General features: G+C 40.3%; 2 protein-coding genes across 3 annotated transcripts in view; one reads left to right on the top strand and one right to left on the bottom strand.

The window, feature by feature from the left end:
• Window positions 1-11,918, bottom strand: part of LOC124551038 — a 147,178-nt gene extending 135,260 nt beyond the window's left edge. For both annotated transcript variants that reach the window (XM_047125900.1, XM_047125902.1), the window contains exon 1: window positions 11,453-11,918. The gene's annotated coding sequence lies outside the window, so the exon portion shown is untranslated. The remainder of the gene's footprint in view (window positions 1-11,452) is intronic.
• A 263-nt stretch (window positions 11,919-12,181) lies between these two features.
• The window catches only part of LOC124550753 (protein Smaug homolog 1), a 96,264-nt gene continuing 90,549 nt past the window's right edge, over window positions 12,182-17,896 (top strand). Inside the window, 1 exon segment of the mRNA XM_047125476.1 lies at window positions 12,182-12,289. Within this exon segment, the coding sequence (XP_046981432.1) occupies window positions 12,245-12,289 (45 nt within the window). The 5' untranslated portion in view covers window positions 12,182-12,244.

The following is a 17,896-nucleotide window of genomic DNA, read 5'->3' on the forward strand; positions in this document are numbered from 1 at the left end:
AGGCTACTCAGTCTGCCTCGTTTAAAGCCCATCTGTGTACACAGCCATGGACATGACGCCGGGGGAGTGACAGGAAGATGGGAAACTGGTCACTACCACACAGGTCGTCATGTACTCTCCAGTGGATAGTCCTGGGCTGCAAATTGATAAATCAATGGCCAAGTAACTACCATGAGCCACACTGAAATGTGTGGTGGCCCCAGTGTTTAAGAGGCAGAGGTCGAATTGGGAGAGTAAATTTTCGACATCTCTGCCACAGCCAGTAAGCATGGTGCTACAGCACAAGGGGTTATGGGCATTAAAATCTCCAAAAAGTAGGAAAGGTTTAGGGACTTGATCAATCAGTGCCGCCAATATGTTGACGGGTACTGCACCATCTAGAGGGAGATACACGTTGCAGAAAGTTATTTCCTGTATCATCCATATCCTGACAGCCATGGCTTCAAGACGAGTTTGAAGGGGCACAGGTTCACTACAAACCGAGTTCAGAAAATAAACACGAACTCCACCTGACACACTATTATATTCACTACGGTTCTTGTAATATTCCCTGTAGCCATGGAGGACAGGGGTCCGCATTGCTGGGAACCAGGTTTCCTGCAGGGCGATGTAGAAAGCAAGTGTAAAGCTTAACAGTTGCCGTAGCTCAGCCAAGTGGAGGAAAAAACCGCTGTAATTCCACTGGAGGACGATGTGATCATGAGACTGGGTACGCATGAAACACTCAATGTGGCAGCCTATGCCTCAGGGTCGCCTGCTGCCACCGAACTATTTCCTGAACAGGCTATATCCATTGTGTCTGAGGGTCTGGCGAGATCTAGGTCTTCAGCAAACACCAGAATCTTCACCTTGTCGGCAGTGGTGATGTGGGTGCCACTGCAATTCCCTTGGTATTGGGTTCTTCTTTCTGGATTTCTCTCTCTGATCCTTGGGTTTCTCTGGCTGGGAGGGCTTCACTGATTCAGTCTCTCGGACTGAGGATGATTGTGAAGTCCTACAACGAGATGCCTTTGGGCACATCAGCCACTGGCAGGTGTCATCTTTCCCACTAGCAGAAACCTGGGAAGGGAGTGACCCAAGGGACCCCTTCCTAGCGAGAGGAGCCGAAGAAGACTTACCCTTCTCCCACTGAGAAGTGGGAACTGGTGTCCCCGATGAATTGGGGGGTGGGGGCAGTGCTACCGAGGTAGGTAGTGCGGAAGCACCAGGAAGAGAAGTGCCCCCCCCCCCACCCCCGCCCACCACCACAAGGGGGCAGGCGTAGTCTTCTGGCTCTTAAAGCTGACTGGAACTTATCAAACTGATGGGGCTACAACTGTTCTCATAATAGTGGCATAAGAGGAGGTCATAGCCAAAGGATGCAGGCACTCAAATTTCCTCTTGGCCTCAGTGTAGGTCCATCGGTCCAGGTTCTAGTATTCCACGATTTTCCTTTCTCACTGTAAAATACTGCAGTCTGGTGAACGAGGGGAATGATGCTCTCTGCAGTTGACACAGATGGGAGGTGGGGCACATGGAGTATTGGGATGGGGTGGACATCCACAATCTCGACATGTGATGCTGGAAGTACAGCAGGAAGACATATAGCCAAACTTCAGCACTGAAATCACCAAATTGGGGGAGGGATATATGGCTTGACATCACAGCGGTAGACCATCACCTTGATCTTCTCAGGTAATATGTCACCCTCAAATGCCAAGATGAAGTCACTGGTGGCAACCTGATTATCCGTCGGACCCCGACAGACATGTGAGATGAAATTAACTCCCCATCACTCCAAGTTGGTGTGTAGCTCATCGTCAGACTGCGAAAGAAGGTCTCTGTGGAATATAATAATCTGGACCATATTTAAGCTCTTATGAGGCATGATGGCAACGGAAACATCCCCCAGCTTGTCACAAGCGAGTAATGCCCATGACTGGGCAGAGGATGCAGTTTTTATCAAGACTGACACTGACCGCATTTTGGACAAGCCCTCCACCTCTCCAATTTATCTTCTAAATGCACTACAAAAACCTGAGACTACATCGAGACAAAGGAGTCTCCATCAGCTCTCCTACATATGAGGTAATCGGACGAATAAGGTTCGCTGCCATCCTTAGCCTGGCATTCCTCTAATGGCATGGCCAGGGAGGGGAATGATTCAGGATCATACTTCCTTGCATTGTATTGAGACTTGGAATGCTTAGAGGCTGCTGGCGTTTGATCACCAGCAAGTGATGACGTGGTACACTTCATCACGAGCCATCCACCCTGATGCCACCCACTCCGACCAGGGACCCTCCCCAAGGGCACCACCCAACCGCAGCAAAGGCCACCTGGCAGGATGGCCATTGCCAGAAGTCCCGACGCCCCAGGGTGATGGGCATCTACTCCTTGGCATACGTGGGGAGTTAACAGCGCAGGCATCAGCAGAGCGATCCCTGTTAGTCAGGGGGCTACAACCAACAGCCCCACCACAACGGACTGGCTACCGTGCTGGGTATCAGGTGCAAACTAGCTAAGAAGTCCATTATCGTCGACAGCACAGAAAGCGATACTGCACAGAGGATGGAGCAAAATGCACCCAGGAGGGTGACCTTGCCCAACAGCTGGAGAGTGAGCGGAAGTGCAAATTCACGTCGACGAAGGGTGCAAGAAGTCTCACTGGACACCAAGCACCATGTAAGGCGCCCTTCCCCATCTGGCTCACTCTTTGGGAAAACTTTGAAAAATGGAGGTCAAACCCTACAGGAGACCATCACATAAAGGCCGAAAGGTGAGAGACTCCTTTTAGTCACCTCTTACGACAGGCAGGAATACCTCGGGCCTATTCTAAACCCTGTGCCTGCAGGGGGGATGGAGCTCGGCCTGCACCTGAGATGAAGAGGCATATGTTCCCAGACACGAGATATGGTGCTTCCAGCATTCCTTCTAAATGCATTTAATTAAATAGTGAGTTCAAACACTAAAAATGATAAGGTTGGTCTGTGAAAGAGGTCATTTGAATCAGAGCAGGGCTCATCAGAGATCTTGAATAGCTATTGCAATTTCTTTGGTCCACCATGGCACTGACGGACAGTGGGGCAGACCTGTAGAAATGCGAATAGCAGTTCCAGTGGCGTGGGTGATCACACTGTCAATACACCTTGCACAACCTTCACTGATGATCAGGAGTGAAGGAGCCAGCAGGGACAGTCACATTGCAGGAGCAATGCCTTTCACCAGTGGGGATGGAATCGTATCATCAAACTTCAGCTCAGAAACCAACTGCAGGGGGGATCTGGTGCCTCTGGGGGCATCGGATGAGCCTTGTCCTGATTTTTCTTCTGCTTCTTTGTAGCCTTTGGTGGCAAGATTCACTCAAGGAGCTATTCGTACTGAGTGCAGTTACAGATGAAGAGTGGACAGCCCTGGGATCCATATGCTGTGGCTCATTCGGCCATTGTCTGGCACTGGGCCTCCAGTGGTCTGGGGGTTGGTGGGTAGTGGGATCCTGAGAGGGAGCTCTTTCTAACAGTAGACACTGAAGAAGGAGAATGCTTCTTTGGCAGGGTGTTGGAAATGGGTCTTGAAGAAGGTAATGCTGGAACCACAGGAGAGGGTGGTAATAGGAGATATGGCCTGGGAAAGGTTGAAGTGGGGGTGGGGGTGGGGGTGGTGGTGCTGGTGCTGGTGGGGGTGGTGGTGGTGGTGGGAGGGCCGGTGATGGTCATGATGTTAGTGTAACTGATTGTCATATTCACATGATGTAGGCATTCATATTCTTCATGGCCTCAGACTAGAAGAAGGGATCGGTTGGTAGGACATGTTCTGAGGCATCAAGGGATCACCAATTTAGTATTCGAGGGCAGTGTGGAGGGTAAAAATCGTAGAGGGAGACCAAGAGATGAATACACTAAGCAGATTCAGAAGGATGTAGGTTGCCGTAGGTACTGGGAGATGAAGAGGCTTGCACAGGATAGAGTAGCATGGAGAGCTGCATCAAACCAGTCTCAGGACTGAAGACAACAACAACATGGCCTCAGTATACGACAGATGGTCATTAGATTTGTATTCCTGGATCTTTTGTTCTTTCTTGGAAACTGGGCAAATTGGTGAGCATTGAGTGTGATGTTCCACACAGCTGACACAGAAAGGTGGATGTTCAAAAGGACTATCCCCATGGAGTGATCATCCACAATTTCCCATTTTGGGTGTGCCACGCAGCATTATGACATATGCTCAAAGCGTAACATCTGTAGCACCTAATGGGCAGTGGGACATATGGTTTTATATCACACCTGTACACCATGACAACCTTCTATTGGAGGACAATCCCCTCAAGTGCTAACATAAAGGTGTCTGTATCCATACGATTGTCCTTGGGCCTTTTTTTTTATACATGTCTGCTAAAAAGTACATCTTGCCACTGGAGATTAGCCTGGAGCTACTCTCTCTGTTTGGAGTGTAAGATCTCTGTGGAAGATGATTCCTTGGACCACGTTCAACATTTTGTGTGGGGAAACAGTCATAGGAATGTCACTTAAGATTGTGCCTAAAGAGCTGTAGATTGGCCAGCAGAGGAAGTTTTAATTAATAATGAACCAGAGACTCAGCTTCCCCAAATTTGTCCTCAACGTTACCACAAAAAATAATGGTTTTGTTGCAGTGAAAGTATGCCTATCAGTCAGTTCAGACCAAGTATTGGGTGAAGTATTTCATTCTCAGATGTCTGGCTTGTCCCTCTTCCTACGGCACGGCTGAGGAAGAAAACAACGGGGGGTCATATCTCTTTGCAATATAATAATCTTTCCCATGGGAAGAGACTAGTGGGGCCTTGCACACACCATCGAAAGAAAGTTAAATTCAACTGATGTATGGATCTTCCAGCATGGTACCACCCACTTTGAATGGGGTCCCTCCACAATGGCACCAACCACCCACAGCAACAGTAACCTGAGCAGTAAACCACTGCCCTGAGTCCCCAGCTCAGACACCAACAGTGTGGGTGATCAAGGGGCTACCACCATGAAAGCATGCACACAATGGAATGGGTATCGTGCTGGGTTTTGGGTTCAGTGCCTTTGCAAGAAAGGAAGGGTACAAAGAAAGGAGGCACAAGAGATGGCATATATGTCATGCTGGGTAACTTTCCCTGCACGAGATCAAACCCAACAAGGAACCTTATAGTTAAGAATAAAACACTGTAGAAAGCTGGAAAGGAGAAAATGAGTGTCGAAAATCACAAACAAGATCCAACCACAACTGGTACTAGGTAGACCATCCAATGGAAAGGCAGAGAGGAAAAAAGAATAATAGTTCATGATTGAAAAAAAAAAAAAACTGGAAATTTGTGGTAAGTTCCTATGGGACCAAACTGCTGAGGTCATCAGTCCCTAGACTTACACACTACTTAACCTAACTTAAACTAACTTACGCTAAGGACAACCCACACACCCTAGCCCGAGGGAGGATTCGAAATTCCGACGGGGGTAGCCCCACGAACCTTGGCAAGGCACCTCACACCACACAGCTATCCTGGGCAGTGTGACTGAAAGCAGCTGCTTACATCAATAAGTATTTTCACAAATGAAGTAATTTCTTCAGCTAATTTTCAGGTATCTTAAAAATCTGGCATGCAAATATTTCCAAAAGTCAGGTACTCTGACTTCACTAAAGTTTGTCTTCAAATCAAATCACACTGGATCTCAATTACCTCCATTTGCATTTGATTAGGTACTGATTCTATACCTATTGCATAAATTGAAAAGAACAAAACGCGTGACTGCAGTGCATTCTGAAGGGATGAGTCTGTAAAACACCTGAGTGGGATCCCCTTTTTTACACTTTGGGTCTGCCATGAGGTAGTCATCTAGCAAAATATTCAGTGCTAGTTGGGTTTTGCGCACCTACGCATAAGGTGGCAAAAAACCTACATGCCATTATACCTGGGGTGGGGGGGATGGGGGGGGGGGGGATGCACAACTAACTTAAAGAGACACATGGAACCAATGATGGACCACAAGTTTGAGACCTTTGCTGTAGTCTGCAGAAGTAGTCATACCATACACACTAGACTTAACGAAGGTCTCTGTTGATTCTTTCACACGACATCTCATAAATCCCAACATGAAGGAGAGCTTTCAGAAATGTGATACTTATTTGGAGAACTAGCCACTGCAGTGAACTTATGTAAAATATACTAACAATCAATTACAACTAATGCTAATCTACTCACATACATAATAACTGGAATTACTTTATTACTGCATACATTTGCAGAAAAGCAGGTATTTTGAAGGAAAGAGCCACTATCAGCTGCTGCTTTTATCAATACTTCATGCAAAGCATTTATGTAACTTTACACATAGCAGTATCAGCTTTATATAGCAAATTTAAAGTGAAAATCAGTTTTTAACCATAATTTACATCCAACAATTTAAATATTCTGATAAAGTATAGTAGGAGAGACTAACATTTGTTTTTTAACACCCAGAGATTTTCAGTTCCCCGCCCAATGTCTACTAGCACCAGAATGTTAAGCTCCATTCCAAGGGATGCACATTCTGTCTACATTTACATAAATACTCTGCAAACCACTGTGACCTGCACGGCGGAGGATACTTAGCTCGATGGTGTTTCAGCCCATTCCAACTGTGTGCTGTAACTAGTCTCATTTTCTCTTCACTGTCTGTGCAGAGATAACACTTGTGGATGAGGTGGGAGGGGATGAAGAATATCGCTAGATTCTGTACTTAATACTGGTTCCCAAAATTTCATAAGTTTCATTCGTAGGGTAATACATGCCATTTTCAAGAGTCTACAAATTCAGGTTTTTAAACATTTCCATTATACTCTCTCATGAATAAAACAAAACTGTAACCATTTGCCAGTGTTATGGTTGTGAATATAACTGTTCAACATAATTTCTCCCTCATTATTAACCACAAATATTATCAAGGAGTAAAAAGTATTTGCATGTAAGTGAAGGAGTCCCTGGGGCTTCTGCAAGACATTCTGTTATCACCTTTACATAACAATAATAAATAAAATAGCATCAGGGTACAGTTTTGGTTTTATAATTTTTATTCCATGATGATTTTGGGACTTCATGTCTCATCTTCAGATGTATCTATGCATATTGTAAAAACATTTTCAAAATTACATACGTCAGTGCTTACACAAGACAATATTATTTATGGTAGGGCAGAATCTGCATTTTATAGCGTGTGTTTAGTTTGATGCAATCTTCCTTCAGACATGTATGTACCTCCGTAGGAACACTGCATCAAACTATACAAACATTGCCCTATTGTATTTCACGCCAAAGCAAGGCAATCTGATGTGCAAAATGATGTCTCTCCCCAAGTGGGAGTCATGAGATTTGCATGCAAGCACTGTTGGGACACAGACACTATGACACGTGGAAGTTTTGATTGGATTGCCAAAATAGTTAAGGCAACTGCCTGTGTTGAGCGGGAAATTTGGGTTCAATTTCTGAACCGGCACAAATTTTAATACATTACTAGTAAATTGTATAGCCATTGTGCAATCGTACTCACAATTAGCAAATGATTATCATAATTTAATACAGCTATCAAACATTAGCAGTGTTTGTTTCCTAGTGGGAACATCATGAAAACATGTAGAGATTATTAAATTCACAACCACTGTTTTGTTTAAACTACAGTGTCATTATTCACAATAATCATAAAATATTAGTGCATTCTCCACCTTGCATGTTATCCATCACTGGTATAAAGTAAGTGACTACCTTTTCATTCAAAATTGAAGAACCTTTGCAAAGGGAATATCACTCAATATATAACAAATTTACATAATTGTGATCAATATGATAAAACTGGACAGCTAACATGACAAAATAAAACACAATTATGTACCTCCTGAACTGCTTTAACATAACTTGACTTTTCAAATGGGTAGCCTATGGGGTGCAAATAGTTCTCAATATGCCCAATTAATATTTTTTTATGGTCAGCACAAATGATTAAAAAATACAAAAAAATAAAAATAAAAAATGTTAAAGGATGATTACAACAACAAGATGTGACAAACATATAAAGACAGAAAATAATATTTGCTATGACTAATTATAATTCCTATATATTACGATTCTAGCACCATATCTCTGCTTAATCTTACAATAGGTAGACTAGTTGGGTTGGCTTACAACATATGCTTTACAAGAAATAATGTTATGATGTATGTGCAGTGGTGGAGGTTATATAGAAAAATGTTGTTACTATGTGCACAGGAAAGTCTGAGATGAGACACGAAGTCTTGAAATTGATCACAGAATTAGACCTTATGAGAGCATAAACACAGCTTGAAGCTATTTTATTTTTTATTATTATCATTATTATTTCTTTCCTTTCTCAGACGTTATGTCCGATTATATTATTATTATTATTATTATTATTATTACTATACATGGCTGCATTCCCACCATACACTATGATTATGATGGATAATGAAGACTACATAAAGTTTTTACCTTATGGTGTACTTGTGTAGAATAAGTAGTTTCTTGGCATCAACTGTATTGCCCCAGATAATTGTACCTTGGAACAGTATTATGTGAAACCATGCAAAGTTTGCTGCCAATCCTGCACTCAGACCAATAATACAATGACAGAGACTAATATGTGCAAAGTGGGCAGAATTGAGCATATGGGTTAATTTATCCACGTGCTGGTGCCAGTCCAGTTCATTACCCACCTTGATGTCTAAGAACTTAACATGCGGAGCCTCATCCAGTGCTTGTCCATGGATTTCTATTTTTGCTTTCTACAAGTCATTCAGATGTGTTTGCTCAGAACCAGTTATAAGCTGTTTCACTGTTCTGGTTATGAAACTTCCTGGCAGATTAAAACTGTGTGCCCGACCGAGACTTGAACTCGGGACCTTGCCGAGTCTTGGTCGGGCACACAGTTTTAATCTGCCAGGAAGTTTCATATCAGCGCACACTCCGTTGAGAGTGAAAATCTCATTCTGTTCTGGTTATGTTAGGTATGGGTACACTTGGGGACCTTTATCAGTATATGCGCCCCATCAGTAAGTATCGCAATTTTTGAAGAGTCCTCCACCGTCTTTGGGAAATCATTCAAGTACATCAGGAATATGGGCAGATAAAGTACTGAAACTTCTGAGACTCCACATTAGATGCTTCTCCACTCCCAATGAAGTTTATTCCTGTAGTATCATTTGTAAATTTTATCCCTCTCCCCAGCAACAACCTTTCCCTAGTCGAGAAATGAGTCAACCCAAGCAAGAGGAATGTCTCCTTAATCTGCTGTCTTTGTTATGTCTCCTGAATAAGAATAAATTGCAGAATACTACCTGGCCACAGATTTTCAAGCAACTCACAAGTACATGTCTCATGTAAGTTAAACATATTTCATGCACTGTTAGATAATTCAAGTGGCAGACTATTCTGTAATAATCATCAAATTAGCCTTGCAGTAATATTTACAGGAGCTATGTTAATTACCACCACTAAAACAGTTCAGCATGTGTGAACATATAATATTTAGAAAAATTGTTTAATGGACATATTCCGTAATATAGTTCACGAGTTCCAAAGGACAGTTTAGTCATCTGGACAGAAGAACACGTGTTGATTCAATTATACTACCACTATAAATTGTTGCATAACATTACAGTTAATTTATCTGCATCTTCCCTAGAGAGCCTGGTGGGAATTCCAGCTAGCATGTAGACTTTGTTGAGATATGCTACTAGCTGTTCTTCATATGAGACATGTTACATTACATTAATACCTGTTCCACAGACCCAGAACACAACATTTCATAATGATATGGAATGTGTCAGTTTTACGTAAGTTTTCTTTATGGGATGTACTCTATCTTTCTACCTTTCTTTCTTTCATTTTTAAGGACATTTTCAAGAAGAGTTGTATACATAATGTGCCCACATTGCTGACATCAACCTATTGCACACTTTTAGAAGCAGAAAATATAACTAACGAAAATCAACAAGATTCCAAGAACTGTGATCGTGTCAAACTTGGCTTGCTGTGTCCCACTCTGTTATCTATTATGCCACTGATGATCACTCACTGGAAACAGTGACAACTGTAAAATAATTAGGAGTACAGTATTTGTTCACATTAATTTAAGGTGGAATAGCCACATGCAACAAGTTTAAGACAGAAATATACCAGACAGATTCTTGAGGAAATGTATTTTACCTACAAAGAATGCAGCTTACAAAATTCTCATTTAATGGAACCTCGGGTAATACTTGTCACTTTAGAATACATATCAACTGTGGTCTGACTAACTGAAACATTCAATATCGCTTTGGCAACTCAATCTACACTACAAATCAAAATGTCATCACACCTAAGATTTCGTATTCACACTTGATTGTTTTACTAATCCAGAAACAGTCAGCTTTCAACCTGACCTACCGTTCAGCCCACATTCCATTAAGTAATGTAGGTACAGTCGACTTCCGAGATCAATACAAGAGAATATTTAAAGGCTCCTTTCATCACCACATGAGCTATGCTGAGATATTTACCGGCCTCAATGCTTACTATTAAAATTTGGAGAGGCTATGATCCAAGAAGTGTCTAGCAACATTGTTTCCCCCCACATTTATCTAACTAAATGACAACAGCAAAATCAGAGTAACTGCACTTATACAAAAGTTTTGCTTCAGTCACTTTCCTTCAGTATTCATAAACTGTAGAGTGGATGAATAATAGCGGTATACAAATTACCTTCAGCAACAGAAGAGGAAAGATGTTTGCAGGGAACAAGTGTAGATGCATACTGAAACTAAAGCCTTAATCATATAGTAGGCTGTATACCGGTTTGTGTGTTTATTTTTCCAAATGCTGTTATATACTTTCCCGAAATAAAGTCAGTCAAAATCTATTGTACAATGCAATGTTTCTTTTTCTTTAATAGTTTTCTTGGGCTGTATATTCTCCAATCTGAACTAACCACTGGTAAAAATTAAAACTAAAATTGTGAAGTGACTGCATCTTCTTTATATTTCAGATCCAAATAAATTCGGGAAAATGTTCAGTTAATGCGTTTATGCATGAACTTACGCAATGGGAACCTTTAGTTACCGTGTTTTGTGTATTTACTGTTACAAAAATATTCGTTATCTCACAGTCATTATTATCATGTTTTTTATGGGTGGCGCAGAAAGCGTCATATACGTGGTTTCACACTTAAAGATACCAAAAAGCTTTTCCATGCATACATCAAATCTTACGACTACGTCGAGATGCGCATCACTCAACACATTTATGAAACTTACACTGTAATTTTGTAACAGAGCAATAAGTTTCTAACTGGATCGCGTAAAATTAAGTCACATATAAAGCAAAAATGATATTTCTACGTAAACAAATGTCAAAACATCACCAAAACTAATTTCGTCTGCTTAAACATCTACGTTACGCATTTATTTGATGTTTGTTCGTAGTTACCTTTAAAAATTTTATGCTGAGCTTGTAAGTGAGATATAAGCCCGTTTTTCCAAGCTGCTTACTGCTCTGTGTGTTCCTATTCTCCCAACACGATAATCTCGGCGTTTTGCCATTGTAAAATATTCTTAGCAGAAGCCAACATACTTTACTACGCAAAGCGTTGACTACATTTTGAGCAAAAGAGAAAGGTTATGTAAGGGGAGATGAAATATTTATATGGTATTAATAAACTGGGAAAATTTGTTGACAGCAACATATCACATTTTTGCTAAAAGTTACGCTCCAGCCGATAAATGCAAAACAAGAACTTCGCCAGGGCTTCGCGTATTTTCTGCATTTATAAACAAACGGTACTAAATGGCAATATAGAGAGACACCTTTCCAACAACTGATAAATTATCAAACGAAATCGAGCACATATTCGGACTTGAAATTTTCTACGTCAACTGGGAAAGTGTCAAAATTAAACATGATGCACCGCGGGAGAGGCTAATAACAGGCATATCTTTGAGAGATTTCCTACCAGAGAAGTGCTATGCGCATTTGGAGTAGTAAAAAATGTAGTGACACATAATATTTATTTATTGAACAGTTGATGCTTTCAACAGAACTACGTATATGCTTCAAATCTGTAAGCTTCTTCAGCATACAAATATGATGTATTATTTGTCGTACATGAAATATATGTGTGGGTAAATTGGTCACGTATCCTGTGACATATGACGTCAGTCGTGGACTGCAGTGGTGGTGTTTTTGTTGACTGAAAATGTTATAAGGTACAGGGATGCACGAATGAGTGAGGCTAGTGGAGTATGTGTGCAGCGTCAGTTTGATCTGGTGAGTGATTCGTGGAGCAGATGAAACTGATGGTATGTGCTAGTGAACTTTGTTTTGTAAATATGGATCGTGTGGTTTTTGAAGTGGGCGAACCTCATATGTACCTCAATCTTGACGTCTCTGTGCAAGTTGCGCTAGTTATTCGACCCAGTTCTGCTTGTGCGAAGTTTATTTTATCATATGGAGAAATGCTAACAGTGTATGGTATACCGAATGCGTTATCTCGGAATGTGAGATACCAGATTAACGCAGAAGCCATGTTACCCAGTTAGAATCCACTGCAAGCTTGTTTACGATCATACTGCTGGCTTAAGCGCCACACAAGTTGTTATGTATCGGCAAAACACACAGTTTTAATTTCTTATTGAAGTATTGACAGCGAGGTAAAAGTGACTTTTGGCATTTTGTGCTGCGCTCATGGCAACGCTGGGAAGAGTTGTTGACTTTGAAAAGGGTAGGAGGAGGAGGGCGTAGTTGGAGGTCAAAATAGCAAGAAAATTTCAGCACTTACAGTGACCATTTTAAAATGATTCACAACGTCTATGCGCGGTTGGATTTAAATGGTGCCATTTAAGTGGTTATCATTAGTTCCGCTAGGAAATGTTGACACCGGCATGACAGACGTCTGTTTAAAGAGTTTTAAGCTGTGACATGATTAATAAATTTTTGACCTTGTTAAACCCACGTGCCCTTGTTGACACTGTAAACAAAGTAATACTTCTCTAACACTGTAGATGACGAGTCTACTCCGGGTGGATGAACGTTACGTAAACAATCTTTTTTAAGTGAAGGCGGTGCTGAAAAACATTTCTACCAGAGAGAAAAATGAGGAGTGCGTACTGGTGCTTTAAAGAATACGCACAGAGAATTTAGCGTTAATGAAATAAACATGTACATGAAGAAAAATATAAAGGACACCAAACGGATCGAAAACAAATTCCTGGCATAAATTAATCTTTATACAGCTTTAGTAATCACAGCTCATTTTCAAGTTTAACTGGCTGAGGGTATTTACGTCACATATATAATAGAAAAATGCATGTTGTACCACAGTGAAGGTGGTGTCACAGTGAATGAAGCTTTCCAGAAAACTTACCAATGCATGGCCTCGAGCAACAATGAATAGAGGGTCACTGATATATGGCTGTGCCTGCCGAATTGGTTTCCAGTTGATCTTGTCGTTTGTATCTGAGTACATCTGGGCTCCCTACATAGCTAAGTAGCCACTTGCATAGCATTGCAAAGTGTTACCCATTGTATTTGATTTCCAATGTTTACTCTGGTTAAAATTACTTTTTGGACAATCCCCCCCCCCCCCCCCCCCCCCAGCCCCCATCATTCACCTGAATGTTGGCCATGGTGACTGACTGATCTGTAGTGCAGCCTGGTGTCTAGGTAGTAGGTAGGTACATCTTGGACCCCCTTCCCCCCCCCCCCTCCCCCCCCCCCCCCCCCCCCCCCCCTCGGTTGCATTTCTCAGTATGGTGTGGATGGAAACATTTGGCTTTAGCAACTACTCAAGGTTTTTTATCACATTCAAATTTTCTGCTTTCACATCTGTTAGCTTCGTCAATTCGCAACCAAATTGTCACCTTCCAACGTAACTACTGCGCTACAGCTCAGTCAGTCATCACAAGATTTCAATGGGGGAGGGGGCTGGGGAGTGGATCACTTTCTCATTTTCTAGGCTAATTCCCTCAGCATTGCCTGTTTTAGACTACATTGTTACCCATGCAGTTACTACCAAAGAAAAATAATGCAATTTGGATAAGCTCGTGGAACTGAATCTTAGTAATAGAAATTGAACATATATGCTATTATTGTCTTGGTTCAGTGTTCTGATAGGTTAGAACTAGTTAAAGAAAACAGTGATAAAATAAAAACAAGTTACAGGTCCCTTGGGATAATTACTGTTGCACTAAATATGTGTATTTGCTGTGGTGCGACCATAGACTGAAAATGTGCAAGGCAAGTGTATAAGTAATAGTTCTGTGTGTGCCGTAATTATTCTGAACTAATCCTCGTGGGAGGAAGAAGAATCTCTCTGAATTCTCCATTAATACTAATTCTCAAAACTTTATAAGAAAGCATTCACCAATTGACATTTATCTTAAAGCATCTGCCACAAGTGATTTTTCTCAACCTTTCCAAGGCACATTCCCCAGAGTCAAATTTAGGACCATTTAAGTGCATTTTAAGTCTTATTTTGTGTGAGGTCCCTCACACTTCAACTGTATTGTTAGGTGGGATGAAAAAGTGATTTGGAAGTGCTCTTTTGTAGGCTAACTTGCATTTTCCCAGTATCCTGCCAGTGAACCGGAATCTGCTGCCTCTATCACCTATGACTGAGCTAATGTGATCATTACATTGTCTCCCTAGAAATTGTTCCACTCAGGTGAATGAGTGGACATGTTGTAATTTTGATTTAATGATGATGTCGTCATGGGCTAATAATTTTCATTTTGTGAAGGGGCCCAACTTAACATTTATGAACGTTTAAAGTTATTTACAAAATACAGTACAAAATGTTTCTGAAATGTAATTTTAACAACCAAGAAAAAGAAAATTGTCTGAAGGTGGTCAGTGAAGTGGATCAGTTTAAGTACGTTGGACTGAGGACTGGAGGTATAGCATTCAGAATCTTTTGCAGAAACTGAATGCTGCTATTTTCACTTTGAGAATTATCTCCACTCTCTCTGACACTGAAATGCGAAGGTTTGTTTCCTTTACTTACTTTCACTATATTATCTCAACAACTGCATGACTATTCACCTGTACACATTTCAGCAGCTGTCATTCACCCGTAATCTATGGCCCGTGATGCACCACAGTTGCCTCTGCATCTGTTTTTAATAGTGTCGTTTTGCCATGCACAGCCTACTTCAAACACTGTGGCATACGAACATTTTTCAAATTTAGCTGTTTCGGAAATGCTTCCACCCTTGGCATGAAAGCCGATGATAGTGCCCTTTTGGACATTGTTTAAATCGTTCTGTTTCCACATCACGACAATGACTGAACTGTTTTCTGTGCTGCTTCCTACAAGTGCCCTTTTGGACATTGTTTAAATTGTTCTGTTTCCACGTCACGACAATGACGGAACTGTTGTCTGTGCTGCTTCCTACACTCTGTATATACCCTCAACTGCATGTGCTGCCACCTGCTGTATGTAATGGTTATTGCGCGCTGATGTTGAACATAAGCTGTGGTGTGACATTGTGAATGAACTGTATATTATGGATCCATTGAAAAGGGACTACAGGGTCATTCCATCTCAAATCAACTAACAGTCTGAACCTTGATATCTCAGATTTGGATGAATTTTTTTTTTTTTTTTTTTTTTTTTTTTTTTTTTTTTTCCCAGGTAATGTACCCACAAACACTAGTTTAAATTTGAGATTACAAATTTTTCTGACCTTTGATTTTTGAGTTTCAAGGGTTTAAAAATCAAAAACCTCCGTTTTTGATCAATCGATGATTGTTTTAAAATGCTGTAGCTCAAAAACTATACAACATAGAGAGCTCAAACTTGCTCCATTGTTTTCCTCTATAAATTCCCTTCAATTTGATATGTAACATGACTATGCTACCTAAATGTGACAATTTTAAACTATTCCAAAAAACATTTTTTGAAATTTCCAAAATATGTACCCTCAGATTTTTTTATAAAAAATTGTGTGTGTTGTCCAGTCTAACTGACTAAATGCATGCAAAATTTCAAGATGGGATCTCAATGGGTTCTTTTATAAAATAATATTTAATGGGTTCTTTTATAAAATATTTTACTATTACAGTACACACTAGTGAGGTGAAAAGCAGACTATTTCTACGCTATGAATACTAAGGTAGGCCTATGTAATTCTAACAAACTTAAATTATTCTGTTAGCCCTTTTATGCAACATTACCCTCTTATTGTTTGTTAATTCATTAAATGATATTTTAATGCGAGAATAAAATATATAAGAAAATAATAACTTAAGATTTTGTACGACATTCACTCTTTATTATTAAAAAATGTGAGATTTTCGTATAGTGTCAATGCTCTAGTTTTGGCCACTACCCCACTTTTGGCCACCTTGATGTAACAGGGAAGCTACACTGCATCCTTTCATCATATATTATAAATGGGAGGGAAAACTAAAACATCTGCAGTATGTCTTCATATCAGATTGCCTGAAACATAATGCAGTCGCTTTCTATGTATTCCAGAAAAAACTGCTAGAAATCATAAAGCAAAACTTGCCTTTTGCACTTAAAAAGGTTACTTACTTTTCTGATGGCAGCACTGCACAATATAAAAATAAGAAAAACTTCCTTAATTTGTGTTTGCATAAAACTGATTTTGATGTTGAGGCAGAGTGGGAGTTCTTTGCAACATCCCATGGCAAGAGCGTATGCGATGGCCTTGGCGGAACTGTTAAGTGGCTAGCTGCTAAAGCCAGCTTACAAAGGCCATATGACCAACGAATCTTAACACCCAAATCACTTTATGTATTTGCCATGGAAAACATAAAAAAACATTGACTTTGAATATTGCACAATAGAGGACTATGAACTGTCAAAGAATACTTACTTGCTCGGTTTAGTGACTCAAAAGCAATTGTGGAAACACACAAGTTTCACTCATATAAACCCTGCACAGAGAGAGAAATTACTGTCAAGCCTTATCATTTTAGTCTAGATGAGTCTCTCGAATATGTGACAACACTGAACCAAATAACACAGTCACATATGGAAAATATTACTGCTGGTTTTGTGACGGTAGCATATGACGACTCTTGGCAGCTAGGATGCATTGAAGAAAAATACAATGACATGTACAGAGTAAATTTTTTACACCCAAAGGGTCCAGCCCAGTCTTTTTTACTATCCACAACCATGAGATATATTAGATATCCCAGAAAACACTCTTTTACAAACAGCAAATCCAAAAACAGCTATGGGAAGAACCTACACTTTTTAAGTGCTAAAGAAATGGTTGTCTTTCCTTGCTTTGGAAAAATATCTTAAAAGATCATAAAAGAAGCACATTTAAATTATGTTACACTTACCCTCACTAAACCCTAAGTTGTATAAATACAATGTGTATTAACTTTGAAATACAGTTCTATCCATGCAGATACCAATAAGTTGATATTTTTCCTATGTGAAATTACTTACATGCCAATTTCTAATATAAGGAACTTGTTGTAAATGATTACAAATAACACCTGGAAAACCAAGAAAAAGATAATCTCTGCCATTTACAACTAAGGATGAAGGTGAGTGGCTTTATTGAAAATTTTAACTTGTAGCACGTATATTACCAATTAAAATGTTTACTTCCTTCTGATGCATAGTTAAAAGAATCATGAACATTAAATTAAAACAACACTATATCATTTAATGAATTAACAAACAATAAGAGGGTAACGTTGCATAAAAAGGCTAACAGAATAATTTAAGTTTGTTAGAATTACATAGGCCTACCTTAGTGTTCATAGCGTAGAAATAGTCTGCTTTTCACCTCACTAGTGTGTACTGCGATAGTAAAATATTATTTTATAAAAGAACCCATTAAATATTATTTTATAAAAGAACCCATTGAGATCCCATCTTGAAATTTT

The sequence above is a fragment of the Schistocerca americana genome, chromosome 9 (genome assembly GCF_021461395.2).
Source record: "Schistocerca americana isolate TAMUIC-IGC-003095 chromosome 9, iqSchAmer2.1, whole genome shotgun sequence".
Classification (NCBI taxonomy): domain Eukaryota; kingdom Metazoa; phylum Arthropoda; class Insecta; order Orthoptera; family Acrididae; genus Schistocerca; species Schistocerca americana.